Source organism: Bos indicus, chromosome 5 (genome assembly GCF_029378745.1).
Source record: "Bos indicus isolate NIAB-ARS_2022 breed Sahiwal x Tharparkar chromosome 5, NIAB-ARS_B.indTharparkar_mat_pri_1.0, whole genome shotgun sequence".
NCBI lineage: Eukaryota > Metazoa > Chordata > Mammalia > Artiodactyla > Bovidae > Bos > Bos indicus.
The window spans coordinates 72272348-72299156 of record NC_091764.1 but is presented as its reverse complement, the minus strand read 5'-3'; the positions used below and the strand labels follow the sequence as shown (position 1 = coordinate 72299156).

At 45.2% G+C, this 26809-nt stretch overlaps 1 protein-coding gene across 5 annotated transcripts in view; it reads left to right on the top strand.

Moving 5' to 3' along the window:
* LARGE1 (LARGE xylosyl- and glucuronyltransferase 1) overlaps window positions 1-26809 on the top strand; it is a 609153-nt gene that overhangs the window by 153684 nt on the left and 428660 nt on the right. For all 5 annotated transcript variants that reach the window (XM_019961264.2, XM_070788583.1, XM_070788584.1 and 2 more), the window contains exon 2: window positions 1107-1294. In XM_019961264.2, the coding sequence (XP_019816823.1) occupies window positions 1189-1294 (106 nt within the window). In that variant the 5' untranslated portion in view covers window positions 1107-1188. The remainder of the gene's footprint in view (window positions 1-1106; window positions 1295-26809) is intronic.

Below are 26809 nucleotides of genomic sequence, written 5' to 3'. Positions count from 1 at the left end.
GTTGTCTGTCTTCTCCTCTCCAATCTGTTCCTGTTTGAATTGTTTCATGCTTTTCTGGACATCTTCCCTGTGAAAGGGGTAAAACTGTAAAGACAGCCTCTGTGGAATGTTTCTAGGTTTTCCACAGTGACTGAGGTGCAGCCTCCCGACCATGATCTTGGGGCCTCTCCAGTCTCCTTTCCTTTGAGTGTGTTGTTCATCAGCCTGATGGGCCTTCTGCATCTCTCTCTGCTGGAACATGGGGACTGTTCTGCCTTCTTGACCAAACACAGATGGATCAGCTTCACTGGTTTGTGAAAGAATGGCATTGAAACATGTATAATATCATATAAGAAACAAATCGCCAGTCCAGGTTTGATGCAGGATACAGGATGCTTGGGGCTGGTGCACTGGGATGACCCAGAGGGATGGTATGGGGAGGGAGGTGGGAGGGGGGTTCAAGATGGGGAACGTGTACACCTGTGGTGGATTCATGTTGATGTATGGCAAAACCAATACAATATTGTAAAGTAATTAACCTCTAATTAAAATAAATAAATTTAAATTAAAAAAAAATCCCAGTCATCACATTCTTGGGGTTCCTGATGTTGGTCTTTCTTGTTAGACTGTGCTTTTAGAGCCAGCCCTTGTTTTGGTCAATTTTGAAAATGCAGCCCTTGTTTAGTGCTTGGTACTTACAAGATGTTTACTAGGTACTCTTTTTAATAAGTGTTAGTCCAGGCTTCAAAACTCACCTGTGTACTTGTCTGTGTATATATGCATGAGAGAGAGAGAGAAACAAAGTGGGGGGTGTCTGTTACAGTTCATTTCATCCTGCATTTGTTTATTTTGTAAAGAACTCTTTTTGAGATTTGACAGAAAACAAAGAAATTCTGTAAAGCAATTATCCTTCAATTAAAAAATAAATTAATTAAAAACAACAAGGGAAAGAAAAAAAAAAGAACTCTTGCAGTTTGGGTAGACTGCAAGACTACAGCATCATCTCTTGCGATGAAGTTGTAGATGAGCTGAACCACTCTCAGGATCTGCAGGATGTTTCTCTTTTGCAATTTGCATCCATTGACAATGCTAAGAACTCAGCCCTTCCTCTTTGCTCTTCCTTCCAGAAAGTATTATGAGGGAGGCTGAGGACGCCACGCTTGGGGCAGAGACACGGCGCTGGGATTAGGGACTGCCACTTCTGAGAGGATGCTGGGGGTCTGCAGAGGGAGACGGAAATTCCTGGCTGCTTCGTTGACTCTGCTCTGCATCCCAGCCATCACCTGGCTTTACCTGTTTGCCGGAAGCTTTGAAGGTAAGAAGGAAGATTTTCCACAGGCAGAGGGGTGGAGGGAAGAAGGAACACTGGCTGCCCTGGAGTCCTCGGAACAGGCTCCAAGTCTTCTAATCCCAACTTCTCATTCTTTTGAACAGTGGAATATTGGTGCCCCATCACAGGGAAAGATTTGTGTAGGTTTGGGTCTTCCCAGGTGGTGCTAGTGGTAAAGAACCCATCTGCCAATGCAGGAGACATAAGAGACATGGCTTCGTTTTCCTGGGTTAGGAAGATCCCCTGGAGGAGGGCATGGCAACCTCCTCCATGCCTGGAAAATCCCATGGACAGAGGAGCCTGGTGGGCTACAGTCCATAGGGTTGCAAAGAGTCAGACATGACTAAAGCTGCTTAGCATGCACATACACAGGAAACTGGAGGGAGTCAGTGATGGGAGGAGAAAAAGGTAAATACAAAGATAAAAATAAGGTGCCTCTGGATGCAGCAGTATAGTGGAGGCTACACAAATGTCAGATACCAGCCTTGTAGGCTGATCGCTGTGTTGATAATGGGAAAAAGGTTGGGTCCTGCAGGGATTACTTCATGCAGTTTATGGAGTCAAATGTTTCATGCATTCTTCCATCTATTCATTCACTTATCTGTTCAGCCAACATTTTGCAACTGTTTAACATCTGTGCTAAACTAGGTGCTGGGAATCTGGTGAAAACAGATTTGAACCTTCAGAGTGTCATGGAGGAGATAGGTTAACACGTGATTGCTATACATTGCTGTACCTGGTAACTCCTTAAGATGAGGCAAGCTCACAGGGCTGGGAGATAGGGTGGTCAGAGCCATCAGGTGGGCTGATTGTAGAAGATGAGTGGTGATGCTGATGGGCTGAGTACAGAGGTTCAGCAAAGGAGATGCCCTTCCTGAGCAAACAACAAACACTCCTCCCTGCCACTTTCCTGAAATCCATAGAAGAGATGCACGCACCATCCTTCTAGCCAGGAGTTTCTAATGTAGTGCGACGCTCTGCGTATCAGAGATGCTTTTCTAAGCTTCAGGAAGGGAAGGAATGGAAGTATTGAAGAGCCTACTTTCTTTATATTTACCCCCAAACTTGACTTAAAAAAAAAAAATGTGTATATATATATATATATATATATATATACACACACACACACACACACATCTCCAGTGAAAATCTGTCTCCAGAAAGTCACTACAGTGTTTTTAAACATTTCCTTTATGCATAATTGTATTGACAGCTCAAGGCTACCTTTTAATTAGGAGTTCCACTTCACTTTCTGAGATTTGCCCTGAATTTGCTTGGCTGAATATCAATGAGCTGAAACTCTTCCCTTCAGGTCAGGGAAGGGCCTAATACCACACCCCTGTCCCTTTCCTGTCCCCAGACCTCCTTGGAGTGGCAGATAGAGCTTTCACCTAAGCATCTAGATAGAGTGGATTATGCCCTGGCTGTGGGTGATGGATTATGCCATGGCTGTGGATGGTTAAGTTTTGGTAAAGAGATCAGAGGGAGGATGGTGAGTTGGTATTGGCAGTAGAAAAAAGAAGAAGGAAGCATTCTCCAGGGATGATGGCAGAAACCCTGTGAAAGAAAGCCAAGAGCATTAGTGCCGGTACAGGTTTAACACATTGAAACGTTGACTTTGACAGGATGACTAGACTGGTATAAGAGTATAGCACTGGTATAGCAGCAATAATGATAATGACAACAACATACACTGTAATATTCTGAGCATTTCTACATGCCTGGCGTTGTTGTGAGGATTTAACGCATATTAAATCCTCCTTCACAATAATCCTGTGTGGTGGGTTCCAATGAGGAGGTCTAGGAAGATCAGCTGTGGTGATATGCCCAGGGACCCAAATCCAGTCAAGATGGGGCCTGGGCTGATTGGACTTGAGAGCAGGAGGTTTTAACTGCAATTCCATGTTGTGGACTGGGCTTCAGTGAGGGGAGACTTTGGGTGGGAAAACAGGAACCTGCAAGGTGTCACATGACCTTTCTGGATGTGTGAGGGAAGCTGTACAATTTTGATTTCTGCTCATTGGTAGAAACCCAACTCCAGATGATTTTGGCAAAGAGGGAATTTGGTGACTACTGAAACTAATGAGGTCAAAGGAAAAATTCGGCTTCAGGTAGGGTTGGATCCAGGGGCTCCAATGATATTTTTGTAGCTCTGTCTCCCTACTTTGTTTTGCTCTACTTTTCTCTACTGTAGTTCTTTTCAGGATAGCTTTTCCTCTCCGGTGAAAACTTTGGCCAACAATTTATTCTCACCAGTCCCTTGTAGAAAGAGGGGGATTCCTCCCCCATAATTCTCCAGCATCACCTCTGGTTAGATTACCGCTGGTCCCTCTTGGTCTGGAGAGCAATTACTGTGGTTGGGGGAGGCGAATGAGGGCATCTCTGAGCTCTGTGGCTATTTCTAAACCAGAGTTCCCTGAAGCATGTGAAGTGAGACTGGGGAAGGGTGGTCCCTAAGGGTACATGGTGCAGTTCCCCAAAGAGGGGAAACTAGAAGTTGGTCTGGGTTGTGGAGAACTCAGATCTGGCTGTGCTTAGTGATGGGTTGATATCAACTTGAAGGTCTCTTTCCAGCATCATGCTCTCTAGTCCAGCTCTGGCTGATGGAGTGACTGTGCCCATGGACTTTTATTAGACTGGCAGATAGATTGCATTAAATAGGGGTTGGATGATCCAGATACAGAAAAGATCTTCATGACCCAGATAATCATGATGGTGTGATCACTCACCTAGAGCCAGACCTCCTGAAATGTGAAGTCAAGTGGGCCTTAGAAAGCATCACTACAAACAAAGCTAGTGGAAATGATGGACTTCCAGTTGAACTACTTCAAATCCTAAAAGATGATGCTGTGAAAGTCTTGCATTCAAAATGCCAGCAAATTTGGAAAACTCAGCAGTGGCCACAGGACTGGAAAAGGGCAGTTTTCATTCCAATCCCAAAGAAAAGCAATGCCAAAGAATGCTCAAACTATCACACAGTTGCACTCATCTCACACGCTAGTAAAGTAATGCTCAAAATTCTCCAAGCCAGGCTTCAACAGTACATGAACCGTGAACTTCCAGATGTTCAAGCTGGTTTTAGAAAAGGCAGAGGAACCAGAGATCAAATTGCCAACATCTGCTGGATCATCAAAAAAGCAAGAGAGTTCCAGAAAAACATCTACTTCTTCTTTATTGACTATGCCAAAGCCTTTGACTGTGTGGGTCATAACAAACTGTGGAAAATTCTGAAAGAGATGGGAATACCAGACCACCTGACCTGCCTCTTGAGAAACCTGTATACAGGTCAGGAAGCAACAGTTAGAACTGGACATGGAACAACAGACTGGTTTCAAATAGAAAAAGGAGTACATCAAGGCTGTATATTGTCACCGTGCTTATTTAACTTCTATGCAGAGTACATCATGAGAAACACTGGGCTGGATGAAGCACAAGCTGGAATCAAGATTGCCTGGAGAAATATCAATAACCTCAGATAAGCAGATGACACCACCCTTATGGCAGAAAGTGAAGAAGGACTAAAGAGCCTCTTGATGAAAGTGAAAGAAGAGAGTGAAAAAGCTGGCTTAAAACTCAACATTCAGAAAACTAAGATCATGACATCTGGTCCCATCACTTGATGGCAAATAGATGGGGAATCAATGGAAACAGTGGCAGACTTTATTTGGGGGGGGCCCAAAATCACTGCAGATGGTGACTGTAGCCATGAAATTAAAAGACGCTTACTCCTTGGAAGGAAAGTTATGACCAACCTAGACAGCATATTAAAAAGCAGAGACATTACTTTGCCAACAAAGGTCCATCTAGTCAAGGCTATGATTTTTCCAGTCATGTATGGATGTGAGATTTGGACCATAAAGAAAGCGGAGCACCAAAGAATTGATGCTTTTGAACTGTGGCATTGGAGAAGACTCTTGAGAGTCCCTTGCACTGCAAGGAGATCCAACCAATCCATCCTGAAGGAAATCAGGCCTGAACATTCATTGGAAGGACTGATGCTGAAGCTGAAACTCCAATACTTTGGCCACCTGATGCAAAGAGCTGACTCATTTGAAAAGACCCTGATGCTGGGAAGGGGAAAACAGAGGATGAGATGGTTGGATGGCATCACTGACTCAATGGACATGAGTTTGAGTAAGTTCTGGGAGTTGGTGATGGACAGGGAGGCCTGGCATGCTGCAGTCCATGGGGTCACAAAGAGTCGGACATGACTGAGCAACTGAACTGACTGATCCAGATACATTAACAGAAGCAAGACCTAGGTTTGATCCCTGAGTCGGGAATATCCCCTGGAGAAGGGAATGGCAATCCACTCCAGTACTCTTGCCTAGAGAATTCAATGGACAGAGGAGCCTGGCGGGTTATAGTCCATGGGGTCGCAAAGAGTCAGACATGATTGAACGACTGACACTTCAACTTTCTAGCTAGGAGGATGAAGGTGACACATTTGTTTTACCAGGTATCAGTTAGTCCATAGCCGGGCCACTGCATTTATTTCTGGATGCTACACTTTGAGAGCAATCTAGATAAGTCAGCACATTTAGAAGAATTTAGGTGAATGACAGTGCCATTTCAAACTTTATTTTGTACGAAATAGTGGAAAGAATGGGGGTATTTACCCTGGAGAAAGAGAGGCTCCAGGTGTATATGACCAGCTTCAGCAAACAATCAAATGGCCACCATCTGAAATAGAGATTGGGCTTACTCTGACAGTCCCTGAATCTATGGAGGGATGTGGCAGGGAGCCAGATATCAAGATCATCATAATAAGGGTCATTCTGTCCAGTGCTGGGATGAGAGGGAAGGAGCCCTGGGAGGGAGAGATGAGAGGTGTGCAGACAGAAGGGTGATCATCAAGGCAGTTGCACAGGGGGAACTGCCTGCCTGGTCCTAACCCAGAGATCCTGAGACTCTAGAAAAGCCTGAATGTTTATTCAGAAACAAAAATTTCCTCCTTGGAGTTCCTGCCAGTTGCCGCAGGCATCAGTACACTTCCAAAAGGGCCTGCAGAGACATTCTTTTCTCTGTAGTTAAACATAACAACTTTGAAATCCATTTATTGACACCCTTGAGTTTTCTGTCTCGAGGCAAGTGGAACCATAAATAAGGGACAGAGTTGCTGCCTGAATTCGGAGTTTATGTGGGTTTATTTATTTCTCAACCCTGTCTAATTTCGATGGATGATCTCCTGAGAGCAGAGCCTAGAACTCTTCCTGAGATGTGGATGCTTTTAGATAGAATATGATTTTGGAGTCAGATTACACACATCATGATATATTGAGAGAGCAAGGGAGGGAGTCAGGGTCTCAGACTATAAAGTCAACTCAGAGTAGCTGGTAATTTGGGGCATAATCATGCTTCTCTTCTCCTTCTGCTTGAAATGATGTTATAAAAGTGAAGCTCCCCTATTGGGGCACAACATTTTACATGTCTATGATTCTAAGCATCAGATGTGAGTGAATGAGTTGGAAATGACCAGAATCTTCTCCAGTTAATGGGAAATAGGACAGGAGGAGGAAAAAGTCTTACTGTGATTTGCTCTGGAGTGTGGTGGCGCTAGTGGTAAAGAACCTGCCTGCCAGTGGAAGAGATCTAGAGACATGGTTTGATTCCTGAGTTGGGATGATCCCCTGGAGGAGGGCAAGGCAACCCACTCCAGTATTCTTGCCTGGAGAATCCCATGGACAGAGGAGCCCGGCAAACGACTGTGCATAGGGTGGCAAAGAGTCGGACACAACCAAAGCAACTTAGCACACGCACACATGTGGATCCAGGATCAGTGCATAAAAGTTATGGGGAAGCAGGCATTTTCTTAATGTAAGAAAGAATACCTCTTCTAACTCCTTTGCCAGGTGTTAGAATTCACCATTTGGGAAAGCATTGAAATCTTCCTTCCTGGAGCTATTTGTCAAAAGCCAGGTGACCATTGGTTAAGAATGCCCATCAGGGATGTTTCTGCTGATGCTTCAATCCCCAAATTCCTAAACACTACTGACTCCATGTCTTCCCACACCTTGTGTTCCTCTACCATCTTGGGTAACATCCCCAGCTGCCCATGCTGCAGGCTCTAAGCTTTGTCATTCCCTTGGTTGCCGTATCCTGTCACATCTGATCTTGGCCTCATGCAGCTGTGTCTTTTGTTTCCCCCGCTTTCACCACCTCTGATGCACTGGCTCTGCTGTCCACGTTCATCCTTTGGGGTCAGGTCTGATGCAGCAGCTGGCTCTCCTACCCATCTCCTCCACCCTCAGTCACAGCACCTCTCTGCTCCTCATCTGCCCGGCAGCCCCATGTCCTCACACCCTCCTCGCATTCCTGTCCAGCCAGGCTAGACTTCCCTCCATGCTCTGTGTCCTCTGGGTTTTGGATATGCTGTTCCTTCCCCTCCCGTCTTTGCTTGGCCAACTTAGAATCTCCTGTCTCAGCGTAAACATGAGAGCTCCTCACCCTTAACTAGGGTGCTCAACTTTAACTCTGGCTTCCTCTGCTCCAGCCCCCACCCCTAACTCCTTGTCCTTTTCCCTCCCTCATACTCAGGACACTTCGTTTTTCTTGTGTTTGGAATTGCTGTCTTCTCTACTGACTGTATTTCTCTATTGACTATTTTGTCATCTGATGACATTTTTGATTTATTTTGGTCATCTGATGTGAACAGACTACTCATTGGAAAAGTCCCTGATGCTGGGAAAGATTGAAGGCAGAAAGAGAAGAGGGCATCAGAGGAGATAGTTGATGGCATCACCGATGCAATGAACATGAACTTGGCCAGACTCCGGGAGATGGTGTGGGACTGGGAGGTCTGGCATGCTGCAGTCCATGAGGTTGCAAAGAGTCAGACACGACTGGGCAACTGAACAGCAGCTACTGACTGTAAGCATCAGGAGGCAAGTGGTTTACCCTGTTCATTCTTCCATCTCCAGCACCTACTGTGTGCCAGGATAACTGCTGAATGCATGAATGAGCAAAGGAACGTGCGCTCTTCAGGCTTTGAGTGTTGCCAGCTCTCTTCGTTGCCTCCTGATTAACGGCAGACTCCTTGTCATGGTGCTGGGGTCTTTCACAGGCTTTCTCTCTCAGTCTATAATGTCTGTCTTCACTCAGGTGAGGACGCCTCATCAAACATCCTGAGAAAACCCGTCTTCATTTTCACTCTCTGTTCTTTCTGCCCAGGATACAGTTCTCTTTTCCACAACCCTTCCTCCCAGCCTGCTCCTTTAGTGCCCGTACTCAGCGTCACTTTCTCCTAATGTCTGATCCTGTCTTAAAACTTCTGTGACAAAACTCACCAAGGGATATTTTGCTTGCTTGGTGTCTTTCTAGGCACTTGTGTATGAAATTCTTGAGACAACAGACTGTTTACTGATTATCACATCCCCAAAGCCTGGGCATCACTCTGCTCGATTCTTTGTAAATGTTGCCTAGAAACGATTCTGCTATTAAGGGCAGCAGGAGCCCATGTAGCTTCCCAGTTGGCGCTAGTTGTGAAGAACTTGCCTCCAGTGTGGGAAACATAATGAGGCATGGGTTTGATCCCTGGGTCGGGAAGATCCCCTCAAGAAGGAAATGGCAACCCACTCCAGTTTTCTTGCCTGCAGAAATTCCCTGGACAGATGAGCTTGGGAGGCTACAGTCCATAGGGTCATAAAGAGTCGGACGTGACTGAATCAACTTAGCATGTATGCACGCACATAGGAGCCTGTGTAGACAACGGCTTCTCCTGGTGCTCTGAGCATCTCTGATTTTGAGACCTCAGGATATGGCACTGGATGCCTCACCTGCCTTCTGGTAGGGATGTTAATTCTGGGACTTGACTGGTTCTGCTTAAACAGATCTCTCTTTGAATTTAGATCCTGCCTATTATTTTCTGCCAGAATCGCCTTTTCTCGTGGGCATGGGAGTGGTTCTTTCTTCTCTGACCATCAAGGAGATGGCGTTCAGCTGCCATTGAGTTACCAGCAGGTGGAGAAGGGTGCTTTTCAGCCACTCAGAAAATGGTTCACACATGGTGCCCTCCGAGCATTTATTACTAGCTCCGCACAGGCACTGCCTGTGGTCACGGGAGGCGGGCCAGTGAGGGTTGCGGGGGTTATTTAAAAGCAGATGCTTTCAGCGGTGTAGCACCTAGAACGTTTAAAAGCAGTACCATGAATGGGCACAGGATATTAATTCCTGGCTGATTTCAGCCGGCACCCACGTTTGTCATTCCTGAAGCCTCCCCTCATTGTTCATGCACTCTTTATCAACACAAGCTCCTCTTGAAATGAATGGTTTGCAAGTCGTTACTGTAAATTTCAACAGGAGAAAATGAGGTCCTGGCATTTGGCCATTTTGAAGAGTTGCAGTGAGAACCAAGGAGTTGTAAGTTAAAGCGTTTTCCTTGTTTGTTCGTTATGGGGGACCATGGAGCACGTGAACAGTGGGGTAGGGGAGGTGGGGGCTTGTCCAAACATAACCACTTGCCCAGCCCCACATTCCTTTGCCCCATCCTTCAGCCTGGACCTGATGCAGGAGGTTTGTGAATTTCAGACAAGGTGCTAGTGGATACTTTGCTGAAGGTTTCATTAGCCCCGGAGGCTGGGCTGTGTGGCAGCTTTGATGGCAGCCAAACCATTTTGCCTTCCTGCCGATGGCCCCAATGTATCACTTAATAAGGATATTATGAGGTATAAGAACATAGGATGCTGAATGCAAAATGAAATAGGAAGTGTAATATAAAAGTTTTATTGATCTTAAAAAAAAAGATCAGAAATGAAGGGCTTTTCTAGCCAGGGCTTAATAGCATTAGTGCTGAGCTTAAGCAAAAGTCTGCAAAGGATGAGAATGTACAAGAGGCTGCAAGTGGTGCCCTGGGCACAGGGCACAGTGGGGCTGTGTGTGTCAGTGGTTCTTACCTTAGACCAAAAAGCATCTCTTCAGGGTCTTGGAATCTGAAAGTGCAGCCCAAGTCTATCGAGGTCCACGGTTTTATCTGGTTGTGAGATGGTTGCTAAGGCGACCTCTACTTTCCTTATACCCAGCTTTTAACCTTAAAATACTATCAGTGGTCCTGCTGGGGTGGAGAAAATGACCCTGAAGAGTCAGTTGGCTGCATCTCCTGGAAGAGCTCATAGCAAGAGCCTTGGGTGAGGCGTCAGGAAACCTGGTTTCCACGAGCCCCAGCAGCCCCCTGTATTAATTTTTTGTGGCTTCTGTAGTGTGTTACCACAAATGTAGTGGCTTCAAACACAGATTTGCTGTCTTACAGTTTCAGAGGTCAGAAATCCAAAATGAGTTTCGTTGGGCTGAAGCCAGGATGTTGCCAGGGCTGGCTCTTTCTGGAGGCCCCCGGAGAGAAACCGTTTCCTGGCCTCATTTGTCTTCTGGAGGCTGCCATTTCCCTTGGCTTGTGGCGTCTTCCTCCGTCTCCAAGGCCAGAGGGGTAGCATCTTCAGATTATTCTTTCTGACTGCGACCTCTGCTTCTGTGGTCACATCTCTTTCTCCAATTGTGACCCCCCCCTGCCTCCCTCTTAGAAGGACCCTTGTGATTATGTTGAGCCCATCTGGATAATCCAGGATAATTGTCCCATCTTAGAATCCTTAATCTAATCACATCCACCAAGTCATTGTTGCCATGTACAATAGCATAGTCACAGGTTGTGGGGATTAGGATGTGCACATAACTGGGGAACCATTATGTGGTTCTCCATACCCCTCCCATGCAGTCCTCTACTCCTGCATCCCCTCCATCATCATCTTCTTTAGAGACAAAGCAAAGGGGGGTTGTACCATCTACTTTCTCGTAAAGACATCTTATCCTGCTCCAGGAGTTTTGACTTCAATCATTTGGATACATGAATGTCTAGCAGGACTTAGCACTCATGAAAAAGGGCATTGTATTTAGACGTGTTTGCCTGTTCGATTTTGACCCTAATACTTTGTCTGTAATAGGTGCTTCATCAGTAACCAGTGATAGGTTAAGGTTTTCTGAAATGAAAGGCTCAGAACTTCTGCTCTTTGAGGATTCTTGTCTGAAAATGGTTTATTTTCTAGTTTCAGATACCAATTTAACAAAAGGAGGGGGATTTCATCAACCTATTGATGGTTGAGTACATCAATTTTAAGTAAATAAAAGCCACTGTTGTAACTATTTGGGCTGCTCTTCGTATTATCACCTAAACCTATCACCTACCTAAATCAGCCATCTACCAAAGAGAAATGTGTCTATATCGGCACAAAAGATGAGTAAGAAGAGGTTTACATGGGTGTGTGTAAATGCTTGTCCACAGTAAAAATAAACACATCAATAGTGGCATATTGTGAAATATAGCAGAACAATTAAAATCTACTCATGGTGTTAAGCCAAAGAAGCCAGACACAAAAGAATAAATGCTGTATGATTTCAATTATACGGGCAAACAGTCAACTTAGGGATAGAGATGAGACTGGGGCAGGACTAAAAGACTTTGTGTGCTGGCAATAATTGAATTTACTTTTTAACCTCTGATTATATGATAATACAGATGTGTTCATGTTGACAGTTCATCCAGTTTTTCATTGATCTATTTTCCTGTGTGTGTGTGTGTGTGTTTTTAATAAAAAACCTATGCAGGCTTTGTTAAATAAGTACCTGAATTTGAAAAGATGGTGTAGATCTTGCATTCTTTTCAGATGAGAGGGATTTTATTAACTTTTGCAATTTACAAATCTATGTCACTGTTTAATTTTGAAATTCAAATGCTTTTCAAGCATGGGACTTTTCTTTGGGGATAGATGTTTAACATTTCTGTGCAACTGCATTTCCATTTTTCCTTCATGCTACACCTCATCATTTGGACACATATTCTCCCTGTGAGAGTCTGATCACAGCTCTGACTTCAAGTTCTGAAATTTGCTCATAAAACCCTAATTCTGAAAGTGTTTTTATCCATTTGCAACATGACCAGTATTCCTACCCGAATTCTGGCAATAACATAGCTCCAATTAATATTAAAATGGTATTATTTCATATCAAGGACACCAAACCACGTTGGATAAATGGTCCTATCTGCTTTAGTCAACAAAAATGCATCTTTATAAAGCCCTGGTGCCTGGAAAAGAAGACTTTTATTGTGTTATAGGGAATAGAAAACATGAAAAGGCTATGTACTATTTAAACTGTAACTATAATGGAAGCAATAGCAATAGTTTCTGTTTGTGTGTTAGTTGCTCAGTCGTGTCCAACTCTGTGTGACCCCCATGGACTGTAGCCCGCCAAGCTCCTCTGTCCATGGAATTCTCCATGCAGGAACACTGTTTCTGTTTATCGCTTGTTAAAACAAATTGGCTGCCTCTGGTCTGCAGGTGTATTGGGTTTGGCTTGCTGAGAGCTTTTACCATTTTGGAATTGTTACTAATAGTTAAATTTGGAGATGGCACTTAAAAATCATGATTTCTGGCTTAAGTAATAAAGTGGAAAGATCTTAGCAAATTGGACCCACATTGCACAGCGTCCATTGACTGGAGTTTAGTGCTGCTCCTTTGCACAGTGCACGATGCTTCAGTTTGCCATGGTCCCCACCCTCCCTGGTTGTCCCTGTGTCATTCTATGCACAGAGCCAAAGGGAGAAGAACGAGCCCCTGGTCTTTGCTAATGTCACTTACTGACTCCCAGCTGGCTCAGGTTAACTTTGGACTTTGGGCTTACTGTCTGCCATGTGCTGTGTTGGGTATTTTACATACATAATCTCATTTATTTCTCCAAACACTTTCCCATTTTATAGACGAGGAAACAGGCTTTGGGATGTTTCGTTCTTTGGCCAAGTTCACCTAGCCAGCGGGTAATGGAGGCAGCATTGGAACCCAGGCTGTGCCTGTAAAGGCCCTGCACACTGCTCTCCCAGTAACTTGTAGATATAGAAATAACTGGTAGATGACATTTTAAAGTCAACATGCCCAAGTTCTAGACAAGGACAAGACAAACCCTGTGACGAGGGAACAGGGCCATCTTAGACTAGAAGGCAGACCATGTTCTGTGGCTGGCAAGATTATTATAAGCCAATAATAAGCAGAAAATTCAATCAGACCTTCAGTGCAATTTGCATTTTGTCTCTGCCATAGGCTCATACAATTAAGAGCACAAAAGGACAGTAGGAATCTAGTCAGGCTTACAACCCAAACAGATCAAGCCTTTGAAAACTGCCCAAGGACTTTAGAGCAAGGGCTGATGGTGGAGGGGAGGTGTCCATAAATGACAGGTGACACTTAAATCAGTGATGACAAGTTGCTTAATATCACTGCTGGTCAGTTTCTCCTCCATGAGAAGGGGAATGTACTATGTAGATCATACAGGTGTTAACAGGGTAAAGTTGAGTACATACTATGGAATGGCAGTGAGTATTTTTCCCCCTTCTCGAATTTTCCTAGAATGTTGGAAAGTCATTGTGTGTGCATGCTCAGGTGCTTAGTCTTGTCCAACTCTTTGCAGCCTCATGGATTGTAGCCCTCCAGGCTCCCCTGTCTGTGCGATTTCCCAGGAAAGAATACAAGAGTGGGTTGCCATTTCCTTCTCCAGGGGATCTTCCTGACCCAGGGATAAACCTGTGTCTCCTGCATTGGCAGGCGGATTCTTTACCACTGAACCACCTGGGAAGCCCTAAGGTCATTCTGGGAAAGACGCAGAAGATCACCCACCTGATATGAATAAGGCTCATTGAGGGACCTGAGGTCTAGAGCATGTGATCTAATGAACTAAACTCACAGCCTCGGTCGGTGGTATAATTGGAACCACCGCTCAGGTGTGTTGCATTTGGCTTGCTGACTGCTTTTATATCATTTTGGAATTTGTTATTAGCAGTTAAAAAATTTGAAGATGGCTCATAAAAAATCATGATTTCTGGCTTTCCTTAATAAAATGAAAAGACCTGATCTCACTGCTTGATATCCATGTCTTCATTTTTAGTGAAGGCAAGAGTGAATGTCCATTTATTTATGTCCTATCCATCTATATTTCCAGGCATTTTGCAGTTAGAAAGCAGCAAGTTAGGTGGGAGGGGACAGGGAGACTCTTGAGACATAGTATATGTGTGTGCTCAGTTGCTTCAGTTGTGTCTGACTCTTTTCGACCCAATGGACTGTAGCCTGCCAGGCTCAGCCATGGTCATAAACACACCAGCATCTCACTGTGGACCCAGCAGCCATGTTTGGAGAAAATTATTTCACACACATTTAAAGAGTCACAAAAAGGAAAGGACCATCCTCTGATGCAAAGTGAAATCACTTTTCTATCTGAAGATTTTTCTGAGGGGGCTGTAGCTGAATCAGCACACTTTGAATTCCAAACCTCCCCTTAAATGCTGTGTGTCATTAATAGAGTGACTTAACCTCTCTGAACTCAAATGGTTTCCTCCAAAGTGGGAAGTACTGCTTCCTATTGAATAGGGGTTTTCTATCCTGATCTTCCCTGTAGCTCAGATGGCAAAGAATCTGCAATGCAGGAGACCTGGGTTTGATTCCTGGGTCAGGAAGATCCTCTGGAGAAGGGAACAGCAAATCTACTCCAGTATTCTTGCCTAGAAAATCTCATGGATACAAGCCTGAAGGGCTACAGTTTGTGGGGTTGCAAAGAGTCGGACATGGCTGAGCAACTAACACTGCTACTGCAGATGAAAAGGAATCCGTTGTGCCTAGCATAGATTTTTAGAGTCACTTTGTGTTCAGCCAGGTTCTATGTGCTGACTATGTGTCTGAAGCAAATTGTTTAAGGAATAGAGAGTTAAGTGTTAAGATTACACTATTTGGAAGAACCCTGACAATGCCAGATTCCTTTTCTTTCTAGAGTGGGATGTTCAGACAGTGGGTATTTGTCATTTTTGCCCCAGCAGAGGGCACCCCATGCCCCGTCTCCTGTCCATCATGAATTCTCCTGTTGATACAGAGCCAGTGCTGGGATTGAAGCTTGCACTGATGCCTCAGAAGGAAGTTGCTGCATTGAACCAATAGTAGCTATTTGGGGTAGGGATCAGGGTGGTGTTGAACCAGAGCTCTCCCATATACATTTAAATAACCCTCCCATTACCCCATCAGGGAGTGGGGATCTTCCATTTCTGAGATGAGGTGATCGAACTTCAGAACCCTTAGGTGACTCCTCCAAGGTGGTTCATTCCTTCAACTAACACCATCAGACACTATTTTAGGATGTTAGGTACAGAGCTGTGAATTACACAAGCATGCCCCCTTTTCTTGTGCAGCTCACTATCTAGGGCAGAAAGAGAGATGATTCATAAATTCATAGTCTGCTGAGTGGTGATCCACACCACAGACAGAAAGCAGGGGAGCTTTGGTGAAGAAGGTGTTTTTGATAAGATGGTCTGGACAGGGGCTCTCAAGTGATGTTTAAGCAGAGTCAAGCATAAACTGAGGGCTTCCCAGGAGGTGCTAGTGGTAAAGAACCCGCCTACCAGTGCAGGAGATGTAAGAAATGCAGGTTCGTTCCCTGGGTCGGGAACCCTGGAGGAGGGCATGGCAACCCACTCCAGTATTCTTTCCTGGAAGAATCTCATGGACAGAGGAACCTGGGGGACTGCAGTTCCATAGGAGTCAGACATGACTCAATCGACTTAGCACTCATGCATGCAGGCAGAGAAAAAGAGGCACAGCATTTCAGGCAGAAGGGGATAGCTGGATGTGTAGAGGGCTTGGTGCCTTTGCAGAAAAGCAGGGAGCAACCAGGGTTGCTGGAGGGAAGGGAGAGGACGGGGCAGGGTGGACAAAGCCAGGAAAGGTGGGTGGACCCACTTCACAGGCTTTGTGACCGGGTCTTAGGACCTGTGTTTTGACTTCTCTTGCCTCATCCTGTCTCCTCCTTGGGAAGCTTATCCCTTACGATCTGGACTTGCCTTTGGCTGCTTGCCTCGAAGGAACCTGAGAGTGTTTCCTCCTCCAGCCTGGAAGGAGGTCACCTGGCTCTCTGGTTCCAGAATTGCCAGATAAGAATCACCTGGGCAGGACTTTCCTGGTGGTGCAGTGGCTAAGAATCTGCCTGCCAGTGCAGGGGACACAGGTTCAAACCCTGGTCCGGGAAGATCCCACATGCTGTGGGGAAACTAAGCCCGTGTGCCACAACTACTGAGCCCATGCTGCACGAGAAAAGCCACCGCGATGAGAAGCCCAAGCACCACAACTGGAGAGTTGCCCTGGCTCACTGCAACTATTTATAGAGAAAGCCCACGCAGCAGCCAAGACCCGGCGTAGCCAAAAAGAAAGAAATTTAAAGAATCACCTAGGCATCTGTCAAACATGCAGTCAACTCAGCCCACCCTGGGGCAGTGCTTAGGAGAAACACAGAGTCAGGGCCCTGTGCTAGGTCTGCTAAACCAGAGTCTGCAGGGGAGATGCCCCCGTATCTGCATTTTTAGCAACGACCCCAGGTGATCCTTACCTTCTGGCCCATTTGGGAAGTTTAACCTGGATCAGCTGAAACCCCTGGGTGGGTGATCTTTCTCCTCTCCTCAGGCCCCGGCCTCCAGGGCTTGGGTTTAAGAAGGTGGAATCAGGCTGGTGATGACAGCGCTGATGGAGGGCCTGCTGTTGTCTCACAAAGCAGCTTTGTCGCCTTCGACATTTAAGTCTTAGTCTTCACACCAGGTTCCTGAGGACGATATTATTATCCTCAGCCAATCTATCATTTGTGCCTCTGTTAATCCCTTGTGTTGAATTGCACCTCACTTACATAACTTACCTCCTAGGTTGTATAGACCTAATAGTGTGCGTTACTTAGAAAAGTGCTTGGCGCGTAATGAACTCTGGATAAATTGTCATTAGTACTTCCTCTGATTTCTACACCTTCAGATGGCAAGGCCTCGCCTTTCTGTAGTCATCTCTGAATCCTTAGTCTTTGGCACAATACCTGGAATAAAGTAGATGCTTAATAGGCATTGAAGTGCCAGAGACGAGGATAATATTAGCTGCTCTTTATGGAGCATTTAATCTTTGACTTGTATTAACTTGTGTGTCCTTCAGAAGTGCCCTACATAAGGTAGATACTGATAGTCCCATTTTGCAGATGAGGAAAATGAGGCGCAGGAAAGTTCAATAATCAGCTCAAGTTTCCAGAGGTAGTAGGTGATAAAGTTTAACCCGAGCATACCTAGAACAATCAAATTCATAGAGTCAGAAAGTACACTGGTACGTGCCAGGGTCCCCAGGGATGGGATGAGGAGAGGGACGGGGAGTTAGTGTTTAATGCGGACAGTTTCCGTTTAGGAAGGAGAAAAATCCAATGATGGTGAGAGTTGCAAACAAACAATGTGAATGTCCTTAGTGCCACTGAACTGTACAGTAAAATATGGTTGAAAAGTATGTTTTATATTATGTGACTTTTACCACAATAGGAAAAAAAAAGAAAGCATTAAAAAAGAAAAAGATTTAACCCCGCAGCCGTGTTCACTGAGATCTCTCCAAGGTTTTGTTTACCTCTTAAATTGACATAACTTTAAAAAAAAAACAGTAGGGTTTGTTTTGTTTTTTTTTTTTGGCTGCACTGGCCTTCATTGCTGTGCGTGGGCTTTCTCTGGTTGTGGCAAGCGGGGCCCACTGTCTAGTTGTGGTGGGGGCTCCTCATTGTGGCGGCTTCTCGTTGCAGAGCACAGGCTCCAGGTGCATGGGCTTCAGGAGTTGCAGCCTGCAGGCTCCATACTTGCAGCACTTGGTCTCTAGTAGCTGTGGCTCACAGGCTCAGTTGCCCCTTAGCATGTGGAATCTTCCAGGACCAGGGATCAAACCCGTGTGTCCTGAAATGGCAGGCAGATTCTTATCCACTGGTCCACCTGTGAAGTCCTTAAATTGACATTATTGATCTTCCTCTTTGCTAAGTAAAATTCTTTCCTCTTGCTGCGCTCTCCATGGCGATTGGGAAAAGTTGGTCATTTCCAAGTATAACCTTCACATATACTTGAAAAAGATACTAGATTCAAACTTCTGCAAGCTCAGTGAACTCAGTTGTGTTCACCTTTCTGACTTCTCAAAGCATGCCTTTTCCTTGCTTGCCTCTGACCCGGTGGCTGGTTAGACGCAATCCTCGGGGACAGGTGAGGGTCAGCCTGTCCTGAGCAGTAAGGTAACTGGGCCCTCGCCTTTCCTTCCTAGGAGCTGTACCTGTGGTTTGTGGTCCCCAGGATGCTTGCCTGGCTTGCTCCAGAGAGACTTGGAGACAGTCAGGGTTCCAGGACTCCTGAAGTCAGCAGTCCAGAAATGAACGCAGACACCTTCATGCCTGGAGAGGCAGGGCACCCCCAGGGCTGGTTCCAGGGTGACTGTGAGGGAGACAGGTCAGGAGAGAGAGGAGCATCTCACACACGACTTCCTCTCATGTTTTAGGTAAACACTGAGTGAGTGGCATGAAGGAACGGGTAAGTAAGCATCTCTGGGAGCGAGTATTCATGAAATTTTTCTGTTTCTCTCTCACCAGTCTCTCTTCATAGAGAGTCCTGCTCTGATGCCTGTCTGAGCAGAAAAGAGTCCGCTTTTCCCTTTGATCCACTTCTCTGCCCCAAATAATCTCTGCCTTGCTTTCCAGATCCTTCAGGGACATGTAGTAATCAGAAAGAGACCCTGGACTTGTGTATTTTCTCCATTTCCTCACTAGTTCCATTCCCAGGTGACATCGCTGGTCTCCTCTGGGCTGTGAGGCAGTTCTTCCCTTCTTGTCCTTACTGTTCAGTTCAGATGCTCAGTTGTGTCCAACTCTTTGTGACCCCATGGACTGCAGCACACTAGGCTTCCCTGTCCATCACCAACTCCTGGAGCTTGCTCAAACTCATGTCTATCAAGTTGGTAATGCCATCCAACTATCTCATCCTCTGTTATCCCCTTCTTGTCCTGCCTTCAATCGTTCCCAGCATCAGGGTCTTTTTCAGTGAGTCAGTTCTTCACATCAGGTGGCCAAAGTATTGGAACTTTAGCATCAGTCCTTCCAATGAATATTCAGGACTGATCTCCTTTAGGATTGACTGGTTGGATCTCCTTGCAGTCCAAGGGACTCTCAAGAGTCTTCTCCAACACCACAGTTCAAAAGCATCAATTCTTTAGTGCTCATCTTTCTTTATAGTCCAACTCTCATGTCCATACATGACTACTGGAAAAACCAAAGCTTTGACTGGATGGACCTTTGTTGGCAAAGTAATGTCTCTGCTTTTTAATATGGTGTCTGGGTTGGTCATAGCTTTTCTTCCAAGGAGTGAGCATCTTTTAATTTCATGGCTGCAGTCACCATCTGCAGTGATTTTGGAGGATTTTGGCCAGCATCTGCTCTCAGCACTGTTCTCAGCCCCCGTCTCCATCATCCCCTTCTTGTAGATCACGTGCAGGAGCCTCCCCTGGTCACAGAGCCAGTTCATGCAGACCCAGCTTGTCAGACTCGGAGCCCTGCTCTTAACTACTGATGCTCAGCCTCCTGCTTCCCTCCCTGCCACCTTGTCCCCCTTCCTTTCTGTTCTGAACAGTAGCCTGCATGAAGTTCTTCTCTCTTCTGAGCATCATACCAGTCATTAGGTACCAGAAGTTAGAGATTTAGACACAGGAGTGAAACAGCCTGGGTGAAAGGGAAATTCAAAGGTGTCCCAAGTGTTCTGAGCTTCTCCAGTGCCTGTTGGAGAGGAAGATCACCTCCCAGGAGTGAGGACAGCAGGTCAGAGTTGGGAAGGACTTGGCTTTGCAGCCAGAAAGCTTTGGGTTTCTGTGCCACACATGTAGCAGCTGTGTGACCCCAGGCATGTCTCTTCCCTTTTCTAAACCTCCGTCTTATCATATATAAATGGAAACCACCCTATCTCCCATCCAGATTTATGTAAAGGTCTCATCACTGATTTAGGCAGGCAGCTGATGTATATTGGTAAATTCCTACTCCTTTTTTTATTGCCTTTATTTTTGATGAGGTCGTTTATCGATGAACTTCAGATCTGTAATTGCAAATAAAGTATAGCATAAGAAAATCTCTTGGCACATGGTTGTTGGCCAATAAATATTAAGCAGAGGGTTCATCTGCATGCAGTCAGACTGGTTTCATGGCCGCATAATGGAAAAAGCAAAATGAGAGCAGAGAGTGGGTAAGTGGATGGCTCGGGGTCACTCGGCTCGTAAGTGTCAGGGCTTTCTCATTAGTTCTGCAGCAGCTCTGGGTCAAGCGAGGATAGCATTGTCTTCCTCTTAGAGAAAATGTGGATCTGGGAAAGCTGAATACATCTCATCCAAGCTTTCAAGTCATTACTGCCTAGAATGGACTTCATCACCAAACAGCAATGTGGCACGACAAGGACTAGGTTTCCTCATCTGTAGGATGGGAGTGATACTGTCTGCCCTGACCTCCTCTAAGAGTGGTTCTGGAGATCAGATGGAATATATTATGAAGGAAACCATGACATACAAAGGTGAGCTGGCCTGACACAGGACAGAATTTTTTTCTTCTTTTATTTTTTATTTAAACTTTTTATTTTGTACTGGATTATAGCCAATTGACAGTGTTGTGATAGTTTCAGGTAGACAGCCGAGTGACCCAGCCATACGTATACATGGATCCATTCTCCCCCAAACTCCCCTCTCATCCAGGCTGCCCCATGACATTGAGCAGAGTTCCCAGGACAGATGGAATTTCATTGCCAGATTGTAATTTCCCAGGGCTCCCCTATTGCGTCCATTTTCATTTTCTAGAAATGGGGAAAGCATTTGGAAATAAACTGTTTTTGGTCCACACGAGGAGCTAGGATAGAAGTCGAAAGATAAATGTCTCCTCCCTCTGAATACAGCTGAGGTCTGCGGGATAGATGGTGAAGGTATTTAGCGCCATAGGAGAATTTCTGAATTTATTACATGCCTCATTGCATCATTCGGAGAGTAGCTTCGGAACCTGAGCTCACACCTTCACTTTCCCAGCTCCAGCCCACCTTTCAAACCCCAGCTTCAAGCCACACTGCCCTCCCAGGGCTCTTCCCCAAGCCTTATTCTTCCCAACCCCCAGTGATCACTCTTCCCTGTGCTATCCATCCACCTCCAGGCACTGAGAAGCAGGGTCTTCAGTCTTGTGTTGATTTCATAAGCTTCATGTACTTATTCACTCAAGAAACATCACTGAGGACCTGCTTAATGTAACTCAGGCACGCTTGAATACTTTGGAAATACTCCAGTTCCCATGGAGCTTATAAGTTAACTTATAGACAAGAAAATGATGCCTGCATGCACCATTTTGGATGTTGTAATGAGGAAGGACTTTGATGAAGTGATATTTGCACTGATACCTGGAGTATAATTGTGAGCCACCTGTGTGGGGACAACACCCCAGCAAAGGGAGCAAGCATATTTGCTCAGAGGCTAGATGGGACTGGATGTGTATGGGAAAAGCTGCTGGAGCTAAACACTTCTGGTGGATGAGCAGAAAAATACAGGTCAGAGATGAGGTTGGGGACTTTGGCAGACACCTTGTGGACAGGCCACTGAGAGGAGTTCGGACACTTTTAAAGTCCACAGGTTGTCTGCCTGAGTCTAGGCTGAAGGCATGGCTATGTGTATTAGTTTTCTGTGGCTGCTGTAACATATGGTCACAACCAGACTCTCCTTCTGTTGAAACAACAAATTTATTCTTAGAGCTTGGAGATCAGTTGTCTCGAGTCAGTCTCACTGGGCTTACATCAATATGTCTGTGGCGTTGATTTCCTCCAGGGCCTCTGTTTCCTTTCCTGCCTTTTCCAGTTTATAGAGGTGATCTGCATCCCTTGGCTCTTGGTCCCTTCCTCCACTTTCAGAGCCAGCCGTCACATCACCCCAACCTGTTTCCATCATGACATCTCTCTGACTTGGATCCTCCTGCCTCCTCCTTATAAGGACTTTTATGATTATGTTATACCCACCTGGATAATTAGGGTAATCTTTGCATCTCAGGCTGTGCATTAATTTAATCACACCTGCAAAATCCTGTAAGTCCACCTAGTCATAGCTTCAGAGCTCAGGATGTGGACAACTCTAGTGGTTATATCCAGCCAAACATGCCTGGTGTGTGTTTCCAAACAGTCTTGTGTCTGTGGAGAATGACTGAAGGGGCATAAGAATTTAGGCCAGGCCTCCAGCTAGGTGACCACTGTACTCATCCAGGTGAGCGGTGAGGTGACCTGAACTTGGATGGTATCAGTGGAGTTGAGGAGACAGGTTTTGGAGGCCAAGCCTCTGCATCGTGGGGGGATGTTTGGGCTGTGAAGGTGAGAAATGGAATGAATCAAAGATGACTCCAGGTTTTGATGGGAGCAAGTGGGTTTCGGGTGGAGAGGCCTGGAAGCAAAACAGGGGTGGCACAGGTGATCGTTTGCTGGTTTGGGACAGAGAGCAGAATAAATATCTGACAGTCAGCACCCCTACCCTGCTCCCACCTGGATGTTGGGACACTTGAACTGGTGATGCCCAGCATGGAGGTGAACTAGGACTCCAGGGTCAACCGTCTTTCCTAGGGGGAAAAAAAAAAAAAGGTAATATGGAAAAAAAAATAAAAGTTTGAGATGCCTTTTTCAATTTCAAGATGAAGTATATACTGTACTACAGCTTTTATCATAAAAGTGTGGTTGAAGTAGCACTGGAGTGCCAGCCGTGACTGTCAGGGGTGCGGTAGAGGTGTGTTAGGGTGGGTAGTGCATGGGATAGCACGTAGGGTGGGTAGTCTGATTCTGCCACTCGCTAGCTGCATGGTAGGAGCCACCTTTGCCCTTTCTGACCGTCCGCTCCTCATCACTGGGGAGTGGTTGTGATATTTAAATGAGCTAATACGTGAGCCTTGCATGCATGGTGCTAGGTGTATAGGGGTTGTTCTGCAAGTGTTTGCTTCCTTTAAGGGAGCAGTGATGGGAAAGAATGTAATTATCATCTGTAATAATAACCACTAATTCAGTGAACACTTACTATAATGCATCATGACACACTTGCTGGATGCAGGTGTGTAAATTACGTAGATTTCACTCATTCAATCCTTACAACCATCTTGAAGTCGGTCCTATTAATATCCCCAGTTGCAGGTAAGGACCCCGAAGCCCAGAGAGGTTAAATTACTCTGTCCAAGGTCACTCAGCTTGGGTTCAGACTGGGAAGCCTGCCATCTGGCCCCCAGGGACCATTCTTGTAAATTATTGAACTGTACAATCTCTGTATGTTGGGAGGAACCATGGTCACTCCCATCTTACAGGGGAGGAGACTGAGCCACTGAGGCATTAAACACAGAAACTCAGCGGGTCCGTGGCATTTGACACGTTTTTCACTGGTGGATGGATGTTCAGAGCTGAAGCCGATTCTGCTGGGACTCTGAGTCCAGGAGTTCTAGATCCTGGATCCAGCAGAAGTTCTGTCTGGAGGTTCTGCATGGATCCAGGCTCAGATGCTCTTACTTGGCTCTCTCCTTCCAGCCCTGGGTCTTGGGAAGGCTGGATTTTTTTGCAAGGTTTTGCCAGTGCTGCTGCCCTTTTCTCCTTTCAGGGGCACTTGACTCAGCTGCCTCACTCAGCATCCTGGTGCCCTGTAGCCCCTCCCGCTGGGTCTCCCCTGCCCCTGCCCCTTCCTGTGGCTTGGTGAGAAATTACAGTCTTGAGTGCTGGGGGCCTGTTGGTGCTTCAGCCATAATCCTGCCTCTCTGAGGACTCACAGCCCAGCCGGGTCAGGTGTAATTGCTGGCTCAGCATTTCTGCACTTGGCTCAGGCATACTTGGACGTTTAGGAAAGTCTCCATTCCCCTAGAAATGCTTATAGCCAACCTCGGGTGAATCACATTTGATCTTCAGCTGCTGACTTTTCTGTGGATACGTACATTCCTATCAGCCTGGAAATGCCTTGAAGGTTCAGACTGGCTCTGCTGCTGCTAAGTTGCTTCAGTCGTGTCCGACTCTGTGTGACCCCATAGACGGCAGCCCACCAGGCTCCCCCGTCTCTGGGATTCTCCAGGCAAGAACACTGGAGTGGGTTGCCATTTCCTTCTCCGATGCATGAAAATGAAAAGTGAAAGTGAAGTCGCTCAGTCGTGCCCAACTCTTAGCGACCCCATGGACTGCAGCCCACCAGGCTCCTCCATCCATGGGATTTTCCAGGCAAGAGTACTGGAGTGGGGTGCCATTGCCTTCTCCTCAGACTGGCTCTGGGGCTCTTCAAATCCCTGTGGATTTAACAACTGTATGTTGTCCACAGTGGAACTGATTCAGTTGTGGAGGAGGTCCTGTATCAACCACTTTTTAAATTTCTTTTTAAACTTACTTGAGAGAGCCATGTCATTGCATGATGATGTATCAACTTTGGTTTTGTTTGTGTTTTTGGTATTGGTGAGCTACAGTGTTGTCAGGACTAATCTACAGGCAGACCTCATTTTATTGCACTTAGCTTTAACTGTGCTTTGCAGAGTACATTTTTTAAAAAACAAATTGCAGGTTTGTGACAACCCTACGTCAAATCTATTGGCGCTGTTTTCTCACAGCAGTTTCTCACTTTGTCTCTGTCACATTTTGGTACTTCTTACAATATTTTGAACTTTTTTATTCTTCTTCTTAGGTTGACCTGCGATCAGTGATCTCTTGTTTTAAATTGAAGTATAGTTGACTTATAATGTTAATTTGTGCAGTTCAGCAAAGTGATTCAGTTATCCATACACACACATATATATATATAATATATATATACACGCATTCTTTTTTATATTCTCTCCCATTATGGTTTATCACAGGATACTATGAATATGCTTCCTTGTGCTATACAGTAGGACCTTGTTGTTTATCCAGTCTCTGTGTTTGCATCTGCTAATCCAAAACTCCTGCTCTGTCCCTCCCCAACTGCCTTGGCAACCACAAGTCTTCTGTCTGTGAGTCTGTTTCCATCTTGTAGATAAGTTTATTTGTGTCATATTTTAGATTTCATGTGTAAGTGATATTGTATATGTCTTTCTCTGCCTTATTTCACTTAGTATGATAATCTCTAGTTGCATCCATTTTGCTACGAATGGCATTATTTTGTTCTTTATGGCTGAGTAGTATTCCTGTGTGTGTGAGTGTGTGTACCACATCATCTTTATTCCTCTGTTGATGGGCATTTAGGTTTCCATGTCTTGGCTATTGTGAGTAGTGCTGCTATGAACAAAAGGGTGCATGTGTCTTTTATAATTATAGTTTTGTCTGGATATTTGCCCAGGAATGGGATTGCTGTGTGATCATTGATCTTTGATGTTATTACTGTAATTGTTTTGGGATACCATTAACCACACCCATTGAAGATGGAGAAATTAATCAGTTGTTGATAAGACAACAATGGATTCAGAATATTAAATAAATTTATTTGATAAAGCTAAGATTTTGAGAGGACTGACTTTAAAAGAGGCCCTACCATGGGTGAAATGTTATAAAACAGCATTGCATGCTGCAGAGAAATCCTCCCTGAAAGGAAGAGTCAATCAGTGTGGCAGACTTCACTGTGGTCCTATTTTAAGAAATTGCCAAAGTCATCCCAGCCTGATCAGTCACTCAACAGCCATCCACACTGAGGCAAGACCCTCAATCAGCAAAAAGATTACAACTCCATGAAGGCTCAGATAGTGGTTAGTATTTTTTAAGCATTATTTTTAAATCAATGAAGCATTATTTTAAATCAGTGTTTTTAAATTATAGTATGTACATGATTTTCTTAGACATAATGTTATTGTACACCTAAGTATACATAAACATAACATTCGTAAACACTGGGGAGCCAAAAAATTCATATGACTCACTTTATTGTGATATTTGCTTTGTTGTGTCTGGAACCCCGCCTCCGGTATCTCCAGGACATGCCTGTGATGAAAAGCTGGGGCAGAGAAGCCTCCATACTTCTCAGGCTGCCCCATTTATTCTGTGTCGCATGTACTTTGTGTTCCCACGAGCTGATGATTCTATACCTAACACAGATGCTATGTTTGTCAGGCACATTTTGGTGATGGCTTGTCCTTTTGAGTGAATCCCAGACTAGTCCCCCTTCACATTTGAAGTTTCATGCACTTAATGCAATGATTCCAGTTCACTCTGAAATAAGAGGTTAATTTCTTCTGCAGGTGATCTGCCCTTCAGGGATTCTTCCCTTCTGAGCCCACATGTCCCAAGTCCTTAAGACCAATTGTCCGCTGGGGTGGGATTTGGGGAACTGGGAATCCTGAGCTTATTTGAGAAGAAAATTCACCCAGCATTTGAGTGAGGATTAGTAAAGTGTATGGAGGAGATTAAAGGCAGGAGACGAGGGTGACAGAGGATGAGATGGTTGGATAACATCACTGATGATGACATGAACTTGGGCAAACTCTGGGAGATGGTGAGGGACAGGAAGGCCAAGCATGCTATAGGCCATGGGGTTGCAAAGAATCAGACTTGATCGAGCAACTGAAGAACAAGTGGAGGAGATACTCCTTTTTGCTGCTGTTTTTTTTTTTTTTTTTTTAATGACCACGTTTTGAAGAGTATCTTAATACTTTTGAACAGGTAAGAGCTGTGTTACCCCTGATATATTTGTACATTTC